Source organism: Dipteris shenzhenensis, chromosome 22, assembly GCF_047967505.1.
Source record: "Dipteris shenzhenensis isolate YYH24624 ecotype China chromosome 22, Dip_SZ_1.0, whole genome shotgun sequence".
NCBI lineage: Eukaryota > Viridiplantae > Streptophyta > Polypodiopsida > Gleicheniales > Dipteridaceae > Dipteris > Dipteris shenzhenensis.
In genome coordinates this window covers 40,424,657-40,435,039 of record NC_141617.1, presented here as the reverse complement: position 1 = coordinate 40,435,039, position 10,383 = coordinate 40,424,657, and the positions used below count along the sequence as shown (strand labels likewise).

At 43.3% G+C, this 10,383-nt stretch overlaps 1 protein-coding gene across 1 annotated transcript in view; it reads left to right on the top strand.

Annotated features, from left to right (window-relative positions):
• The first annotated feature begins 3,051 nt into the window (after positions 1-3,051).
• The window catches only part of LOC147888106 (uncharacterized), a 36,755-nt gene continuing 29,423 nt past the window's right edge, over positions 3,052-10,383 (top strand). The window contains exons 1-3 of the mRNA XM_087393292.1: positions 3,052-3,532; positions 3,614-3,674; positions 3,768-3,910. Of these exons, the coding sequence (XP_087249418.1) occupies positions 3,102-3,532; positions 3,614-3,674; positions 3,768-3,910 (635 nt within the window). The 5' untranslated portion in view covers positions 3,052-3,101. The remainder of the gene's footprint in view (positions 3,533-3,613; positions 3,675-3,767; positions 3,911-10,383) is intronic.

Sequence of the window (10,383 nt, the reverse complement as noted above, 5' to 3'; positions counted from 1 at the left end):
TGCAGCTTTGGCGACTTTGGCTCTGGGAGGGGCGGGCCTTGTCAGAACTTGAGTGGGACCCAGGAGAGTGGTGGTGGCCAGAGATTGTGACAGGACAGGGGCCGACTTCCTTCTTCGCTTACAGTACGACTCTGGGCAGGCGAGTTCTCGGGAGGATGCAGAGCCGCCCCCCCACCCAGCGTCCTAGCTGGTACGCACAGGGTATTTCCAGGTTCTTTTTGCAGGCATTCTGGAAGGCCTTGTGGGAGAGCTGGCGGCCGCGGAAGATCTCATACTTCCTGTGGCTTCTTACCCACAAAGTTCTTCCAGTGGGGAGCTGGTTGAGGCAGATAGGCCAGGACGGTTGCTGCCAGATTTGCCATGCGGATGAGGAGTCACCAAAACACTGCCTGTGGAGCTGCACGCGCGCCCAGGAAGTGTGGAGGTGGACTTTCGGGCTTCTTGCTCGAGCAGCACCAGAGCTAGGAGTGATCACTTGGGGCGCGTTCTGTTGGTGCAGCACCGCACCTGGTCTTCATCACTTGTTCGAGGCATGCCAGCAGGACCCCACTTTCCTTATCACACAGGGGACGTGGGGGCCGCTCGAGGGTATCCCACAGCACCTAGCAGAGGCTGATACAGGAGTTCGGGAGCGGCAGCCAGTCTGGGAGATTATCAGCAGCATTACAGGATGGCACATCTGGACCTCGCGCTGCGCGCAGATCCTTGGTGGCACCTCCTTCTCGACTGCCCAGATCATGGCGGAGATTTGGAGTGAGATTATTCATACCCTCAGAGGCCAGTGGGACCAGATTCAGGGAGACTCCCGGGCCGGTCAGGAGAAGCGGAGACGCTTCCTCCAGGCTTGGGACACACAGAGCCTCTTCTTCGAGCAGACTACGCAGGGCCTTCGGTGGCACTACTCACCACCCCGATGGCTGTTCATTCACACTCAGCATATCCCTCCGTGAGAGTATGATCTATTATGCTACCTTTTGGGCTGCGTCCGGTTTGTGAACGCAGCCCGTCAGCTATAAGCTGACCTCTTGTATCTTGTTTTCGAAGTAATATAATTAGCACTGTTTTTTCGGAAAAAAAAAAAAGAGTGCAAGCTCAAATTATTGAACCAGAAGCAAAGGATGAGCTTAAGCTTGTTGCTGCTCTACAAAGATTTAACTTGTAAGCTTTGTTGTTTATGTTTACTATATTGTGCAAGAGGGTTGGATTATTTGAATAATCCTTGAGATGGTAAGTGCTTGTAAATGAAACCAATTTTGATCCATTTAAGTCAATGGTTGCAGGCTTAATGAAGATGCAATTGTTGTTACTAATCTCAAGGATTATTTGTACCACACAAGCACACTCGTATCCTGTGATGCTCAATATTTTACTCAGGATTTTAGTGAGGAGGAGAAAAAAGCTATTGAGTTGGCAAGACAGAAAGAGGTTGGAAGTGGACGAAGGGTGTGGTATCCCCTCACCCAAACTATTCTTGGGAGGATGGTATTTGCTATAAGTATTAGTTCTTTAGTTTATTTATTTTGCTTTGTGTTCCAATAACATTATGATGAGATTATCTGTTTATGTTGAAAGGGGAAATGGAAATCAGATTTTGAGGCTCAATGCAAGAAATTGCATTCTTCCATGCCAAAGGATGAGAGAGAGTCCAAGATTCATGAGATTAAGAAGACTGTGGGAGCAACATATCGAAGAAAAATTACACGGGTAAGTTTTCAATTTACCAAATTTTGTATTTATAGATCACAAATTTGAATTTGTAGTCCACAAAATTCTACGTTTTATATCTCAGATATTTGAATTTATAGTTTGCTAATTTGAATTTATAGTTTTCAAATTCTAATTTTACAACTCATAAACCACAATATATGATTTGAAAATTATAAATCTATAGTTACAACTTGCAAATTTTTAGTTTGTACTTTGAAAACCTTAATATATGGTTTGTTGTGTGTATCAAAGTCTCTTCTAAAACTTTACTATTTGGCAGATGCTTTCAATAGTCAATCCTTCCCATGGCAAGGAGTGGTTTAATATCCTTTGGAATTTACCATTTGAGGATACATCAATGAAGATCACTTTGGAGAAGCTTTACCAAGTATCAATTGCAACCTGTTCCAAGGCAAAGCAACTATCTATTCTTTCTCTTTTTGGTGCAGATGACAATCTAAAGGAGAGTTATGGGATGCCTATGACTGACCATGGTTTCATACCTTGGCTTGCAAAAGAAGTATGGATGGACCATGTGTTGGCAGATGCTGGGCGATTGCTTTACCAAGTGATGAAATCATCAAGCATTGAGGGTGCAGCTACACTTCCAGACAGTCCTTCTATTCTGGAATACTTTGATGGCATTATAGTGAGACACAGGCCTTTTTTGTTTGAGCCTTTAGCTTCATTGATGACAGTTGCTGTTGTTCCATCCAAGCAAGTTGATCTTACAAATGCCAGCAGACGATTGGTTTACAGGTGCGTTTTGGCTTTCGTTTTCAATGGAAAGATATCTTTGTAATACCTTGCATTCTCTTATATTATCCTAAAAATTATTTAGGTATCTCCATTATCTGGCTGCAAATAAGAGTCTTAAGGTGGTACCATCCATTTGCAAGGCTTGGACTATGCTTGCACCTGCTACTTATTGCATGTACACCTCTCATATTTTTAGAGAGAATAAGCATAAGGATGGTCATATATTGCTTACGGAGTGGGAAAGGAAGCACTGCCCTTGGTGGATCGAGATGAAGGCTGGAACATGTATCGAGGAAGAGAAGGAAACTTATGATCGCCATTTAAAAGGTGAGTGCAAGTCAAACTCGGGTTCGTCGGGCAACATGGATGAGGCACAAAAGAAGAGGCTTGAAGAGGAGCAAAAAGCAATAGTAGAAAAGCAAAAGGCAAGTCATGTGACTCCAAATAACAAACGTGGTGGAAGACCTAAACCAACGGGCACTTCTAACACAGGTCTATTTTCTTATAACTCTTTCTTTCATGTTTCAAAGTGATTAGAAGCTTCCTACAAATTTAATTTAGGGTTCTTTGTTATTGTAGACGATGATCCACGAAAGGAGGAGTCTCTTCTTAGTAAGAAAGTGTGTAATACGGATATGGTTTATGTTCCTTTGTCCACTTTCTCATCATTTGCAACTCGTATCTCACAAGAAAACTACAAAGTTTGGGAGTATGATTATGTATCACTTGGAAAAGAAGTTAAGCAATACAAGTACGATGGGGCTTTTCAAATCATAAGAAATTTTTACCATGAACTTGGTGGCATGAAGAAGTCACGCAATGGAAAAAATGCTGCATGGAGTGTGGATTTTTGCTTGATTGACCTTCCTACAGGATCTATAGTGAGTGGAATCAAGGGTGGAATCCCTGGATGGAACATTCTAAATGAGGAGCATATCTCATGCTCACTTGCTATTGCTTCATCTGTGATGGATGATTATGGATGGACATTGGTGATGTGTTCACCTGTATCCACTTCATTCGTTGAGCGTTTGGCAAGACAAATGAGACTAGAGGTTTCTTCTAGGTGAGCAATATATCACAGTTGATAATGTCTGTTTATGTGAATTGCATTCAGCTATTGGTATCTTATAGTTAGTACATGTAGATGGATCGTGGAGACGGGAGATTGCATTGATGTTGCGGATAATGTTGGCTTTGGTGTCAAGGTATGTCATTTGGCTATTTACATGATTGTCATGTTCTTGTTTGTTCGTATTTTAGTATTCTCCATTAACTTTTTCAATCTATATTTCATGTAGATTACTGCCTTTCAAATCCTATTGTTCTCTAGGATTGGCAAGAAGGCACATCACTATCTTGATAGGGCAAATAAAGTTTCCCAATCCCTTAAGGTGTGCATGGACAATTATTTCATCACTCATTACTTGCCTTCAAGTGTACGGTGCATAAAAGAGGGAAAGGGTGGACAGTGGCGTGGTGGGTTGGAGAAGAGTAGCTCCATGATGTTGATGTTCATGGAGTTGTTGTGTCCGATTGGAGGCTCTGTGCTTGAGCTTGGTGCAGGTACAGCACCTGGGATGAAAGCAGCAATTCACTCAGGACGTCCATGCATGGCAGTGGACAATGACAAAGAGATTTGCACAGGATACTTAGAAGGCATGCTTAGAGACAACTTCACAGAGGCAGGGCCTTCAAGTGTGAATCAAGCAGTCCTCATGATAGATGATGAGGAGACAGACTATGACTTTGATGCACCTCTTGATTAGTGAGTAATTTATTTGATGTATGTGTATAATTTAAGCATGGTTAGATACTGACTAATTGAGCTTAGTGTTCTGCCTTGCTATGCAGAAGATGTGGCTACCCAAATGGCAGGAGATAACACATTCGATTATGAGTTGGTGGAGAGGCATCATGGACGTCTAGACTACATAGATGACTTGGCTGATGAGGTCTAGAGAGCATGTCCTGGCTTTTTATGGATTGATGCAAAACTTAATTTCTCATGTTTTCATTATCATCTCATGTAGACCTGGTTTCTTATGGATGGATAGCCATTACCTTCTTATGCAAACCTTAACTTCTTATGGATTGATAGATTATGGCTTCTGAATCATGTGATTTTAATGTTCTTTGACCTAATAATATGAACATGTCATAGTTGTTTTGGAAATGTATGGCAAGTTGTAATTTTTAGGTTTGAATTTTTAGGTGAATTCATAGATTACATCTTTGATTGTTAAAATATATATCCGTCCCTCTATTGAGTTTCGAAAGACTAAAAACAAATAATTGTTGGCAATCTCACAAGCTTGAGGGGAGGTATTAATAAGCATATCTACTTAAAAGTGAACAATGCCACTAGTCCTAATTTTGTTGGCATGTTGAGGCTTATAGAAAATACAATGAATGTGCAAATATAATACACACAACTGCATCATGAGAGCATTCAAACCAAGGGTATATGTCTTTGGCTCTTTGTACCTTGGTACATGCATGCAGTTAATATGAGCGCTGTCGATTGAGGTTTTTAAAAAAAGATATTCCATAAAAAAACATTCATTCAAGTATAACTCCATTGAGTGTTGCTCGGATAATCCGCTCAAGGGTTTCCGCTCATAATATGTACGCACCCGCAACTTTGGCCACATCAACTATCATTTCTAGAAAATATAAAAGGAATTTGACCACAGTGCAAAAGGGAAAGTTGATCAGGTGGCATGAAGTGTCCAAAAACACCAAAACCTACTCTCTCTCTCTCTCTCTCTCTCTCTCTCTCTCTCTCTCTCTCTCCCCTCGTTCTTCCTTTTCCCTTCTTTCCTTCCCTGTGGCCATGCAAGGGGCTACAAAAGAATAAAATAAAAATAAACTAAAATTACGACCTTCCTTGCCCTCTGCTCCCCCCCTTCTCTCTCTCTCTCTCACTCTCTCTCTTCCCCTTACCTTATTTCCTTCCCTAAGCCTTCCCCCTCCATTCCATCTCTATCCCCCTTCCTCTCTCTTTTCCTTCTTTTCCTCTCTTTCCCCCTCCATCAAGATGCATCATTTGAAGGTGTGTTCTTAAAACGCTTTTGAAACTATTGCAAGGTGCTTATTGTTGGCATCATTATAAAGTTCTTTGAGATTATACCATTGTTGCTTTTTAAAACTTTGAAAGGTGCTTATTGGCACCGTCATTAACTCTTGGAGATTTTAGAGTTCCAAAACTCTAAAAAGGTTTTTATTAACACCATTATTAAGTTTTGGAGATTTTAGAAGACTCTCATCATAAACTAATCTCATGCATGGACCTTAACTATGTATATTTGTGTGTGTGTTGTTATGGATAAAATTGTCTAAGGAAAAAGGCATTAATATGTGTGTGTGTTTGTATATGTGGCAATAGTATAATAAAATATGGTGTGCATAGGGCCCAGGGTTGAGGTGGTAGGGCATGACCATGTGCCACCCTTCCATGTAAGAGGACCCATAAGGTGTGTTGTACATAATCCATGGTGGTAATATTATAAAATGTAAGGTGGCATGGCTCCTCCATGTGCCACCCCTCCACCTAGGCTGCATTTAGTGAGTTATGGCACAAAGTCCATGGGAGAAGTAATATAAAATAGGTGGAGATGGATATTATATTGGGTTATTCCCTCCATATAGGATAGGCCCATGTGGGGGAGGTATAGAAGGTCCAAGAGAGTGAGTTAAATAATGGGGAAAGTAGGATGAGGTGGCAAGATTCCTTGTGCCAACCCTCCACTTGTCTCCTAGAGGTTTAAACATATTATAAAATTGGGAAGAGACCAAGGGAGTATCATAGACTTGAGATATGGGGCTTGATTTATGTGGAAAATTGAGGCAAAGGGTTGTCGCACACAATTGAGAGTGTGTAACTGCCTAGCCCACATGGGAGACTTTTCCACACACACCATGCATGTGGGAGGATGCATTAATTGGGAGAGACCCCCTCTTTTGGCTATAAAAGGAGGGGGCTATTCCTTCATGAGACACGCTCATTCTTGTAAAGCCACCTAGCTAGTACTTTGATATTTCCCTCTCATCCTTTCTTTCAAATAAAGTATGGTCCTCTTTCCTTGATGTCTCCATCTTTACATTCCTCCTCCTATCATGTACATGCTTCTCTTCCCCCTCTCCCTTTTCCCTTGTGTCATAGTCTCCCTCTTCATTCCCTCCCCTTCTAATTCCTTTTTCCCTCCCATGATAATGTTTCACCCTCACGATCTCCTTTCCTCTATGGCCCTCAAGCGTTGCCATGCTTAGCCTCTAGCCTCTGGTCTTGATTTCTTTTCTGACTAATAGAAATGGTGTGGCTGCTGGAATCGAATCTCCATGGCTAGTGGCGAATCTTCTGCTCGTACCGGTCGCATCTGCAAAACTATAGCATCTGTGCTCCTTCTAAGCTCCTGCGCATGCATTCGATTCGCGTGTCTACTATGTTCACCCGCGCGACAGTTTTTTGGGCTCCTATGTCTTCTGGTCGTGGACAGTTTTCTCACTTCGCGCATCTACTGTGTTCACCCACGCGATAGTTTTCTGGGCTGCTGTGTCTTCTGGTCACATATAGTTTTCTCGCTTTGCACATCTATGTGTTCACCTGCACAACAGTTTTCTGGGCTGCTACATCTTCTGGTCACAGACAGTTCTTCTGAGTTTCTAAAAAACTGTAACAGCAAATCCCGCACCCCCGCCTCTCCTCTTCTTCGTCCTCTCCTTCTCTTTCTCTTTCTCTTCTCCTTCTCCTCTCCTCTCCTCTCTTTTTATTAAAGAGTAGGATTTGAACCCAAGACCTCCCCCTTCACAAAAGGGAGACTTATCATTGGGCCAACAAGTTGGAAGTGATGAAAATGTAATGATTTTTGTTTATATATTGAAATCTCGGGAACTGTAACTCTCTAACCATGCAGAGTTTGCTCTTGCTGTAAAAAGCAAAAGTACTTCCTTTCATGTGCTCTATTCACATCTCCTGCTAGATCGCCGATCCAAAACTTCTCCAAGTTCACTTCACCGACGCACGCCACATGAGGAGGGTGGATATTTGTCACTTCTCGACGCGTTTAAGGATTTGGTGCCTGGTCCTCTGCGCCTTACGGCTACCAATGCATGAGATCTCTTCCTTGATCTTCATGTCGACCTTCAACGGCTCATTGTCCAGTGCATTGTTCAAGGAGATGACGGGTGGAATGATACACCATGGATGATTCATGGTGAAGAACTACTGATACACTGGGAGAACTTTGATTTTACTTCTACTCATTGTGCGGTGATCGAACTACTTGCTGCTTCAGAGGTAATTAAAACGGTGTCCTTCATCGAAGGGTGAGATGCTTCCCAAGCTTGGGGGGAGATTTGGTGCATCTACTTGTTAATTCATGTGGATAAGCTCGTCCTGAATGGTTTATTCTCAATCTCACTACAAAGCTTTCTAGGCGTCGGCTATGGTTGGTAATGTTTCGACCAAGAAATCCATTTGTACCTAATCAACCTTTTGTGCCTCATTTTGAGCTTCAAGTTGTAATTCTTTTTGGTCTAAAGATAAACTATCAACAAAGGATTGCAAGTTTATTTGGTGCTGAACGTTTGGCTCAAGTGTTGAATTCTCCCCACCCTCTCCTCCTACCTATCTTGGACTACCGAGAAACTTGGGATGTCCAAATTTTAGTCTTGGTGCGATGACATCTTAGATCCTTCAATTTGATGGAGCTTACAAACCTTTGACCAAGGCCGCTGGCGTGGGTATGAAGCCCACTTCATCGAGTGGTAAGGAGTATTATTACAGCAAGTCTACACCTGCAAGTACTTGCAATCAAGCTAAGTACTCGGCGCTCATTTTTGGGCTACAAAAGGCACAAGAGCATCATGCCAACTTGAAGTGCAAGGAGATTCTCAACTAGTGTGTGAACAAGTTAGTGGAAGGTGCGGAGCAAAGGCTTGGTTCCATGACATCAACAAGCATTGGAACTTTGCAACCAATTTGAAGAGGTAAAAATTCAGCATATCCCTCGAGCTCGAAATCTAGTTGCTGATTTCTTGGCACGTGAAGCTTGTACTTCAATCACACACGACGCGAGTGGAAGCACCACCCCAACAAAGCCGCAAGCCATGAAGGAGGGTGATCATTTGTAAGGAATGCAAAGGTTGTGGTCATCACGAAACTAAGTGTTGGGCATACTTTATACGAGTTCACCGACTTCGGAAGATCATCAAGAAGGTCCTCAAGGACATTGCTCAAAAGAAGGATACCAGACTGCACACCCCTTGAAGAAATAGCATGGCGACTACAAGAACTGGAAGAAGCTGAAGGTGATGTGCAAGCTCTCCAACTGTTGACATTTGTCATGGCATTCTTGTTTTCCTTGATGAACAACCTCATGCAGCACTACGTCTCTAACCCTCGCTTGTAAAGATGGATGTGATATCATGAGGGTTGATCCTTTTAAGATTGTCTATGTGCTATTCTATGCTGAAGATTCTTCCCGTGTAGTATTTCACAATACACCAGTCACACCCTACCCTACCTATGTGTGCTTTGTGGATGTATCTTCACCCGATTTTCAGTTCAAGCTTCCTCTTTCTATTGTTTGTCCATGGATAGCCTCATCTTGCCACTCTCTTTTCCATCTTCCAAGAATGGCTGACATTCTTGTGTTCTGTGGATGACTGGAAGAAAATCCAAATGAGTATCTTGTGGCCTTCAAGTGCCGTTGTGTTTCTCTCAACTTTCTTATTGAAGACAGATGGCTGTTGGTTCTTGCCACATTTCTAGAGGTTTGGCTCAAGTGTGGTATGAGAAGCAGGCCAAAGATGTTCGCCAAAGCTAGCCAAGGTTAACAGCAGTAATGATTGAGTATTTCGACAAAAAAGAGGAGCCGGAGAATGTGTACCCGCAGGTGGCAAACTTGAAGCAGTCAGAAGGTGAGATGGCACGTCGATATGTGGATCGAGCGGTCATGCTCCTGGACCGTTTAATTGCCACATAGGAGGACAATGCCGGATTTTGAGTTGGAACGACTCAGCATGTACTGGGCTACCTTGTAGCAGGAGCAAGTGATGAATTCCACCTCAAGCTTAAATGGGAGAATCCAGAAACTCTGGTGCTAGCACATGAGAATGCCCAAAAGTTTGATAAAGTTCAATCTGACCCCGCTTCAGAGAAGATGATTGTCCCTCCACAACCCCCTCAATTCTTGCAACAACAACCTAGGGGGCTAACTCAAGGGCATACCTCCACCCCTCATCAGGGATGTATCCACCGCCTCCACCTCAAATGTATGTTCCTCCCTTAGATGCTTACCCTCAACAAGGTGTATACTCTCACCCTCCGCCTCGAAGATTTCCCCAGCCTCGCCCATGAGCCCCCCTCCTTTCTACTCCCTCGGCCCCTCCACCTAAAGAGGCCCCCCCTGCAACAGAACTTGGAGTCAATGACCTATAGCCAAGGCCCTGAATGATCTTCGGCTTGAGATGGTGGGCATCAAAAATCAAGCCAACCGCCCTCCAAGAGACCGTGCTAATGTTGTATGCTATGAGTGCCACCAGAAGGGTCATTATCACACAGAATGCCCCAATATTCCAAGAGTGAATCTTCTAAGTGAGTCTAGCACTGAGGATTCTGATGTAGAGATCCTTGACCTTGGGAAAAGAAGTCATACCACCTCGGACCCCTCTCCAAACCATGGATCGGGCCGCCCAAGGAAGAAGGTGTCCTTCTCAAAGCCCTCAGATACTGAAATGGCAGACCCACCAATAGAGAAGACTAAAAGATCCCGTAGGAGTAAGTGGTCGCCCTTGGATTTTCCCATCAGCTCGGGGCAAGAAGACTATTTGATCGTTCAAGACCTTGCTCATCGTTCTTTAAGCATCACGCTCCCTCAAATAATAGCATTAAGCCCTAAGGTGAGACGTGAG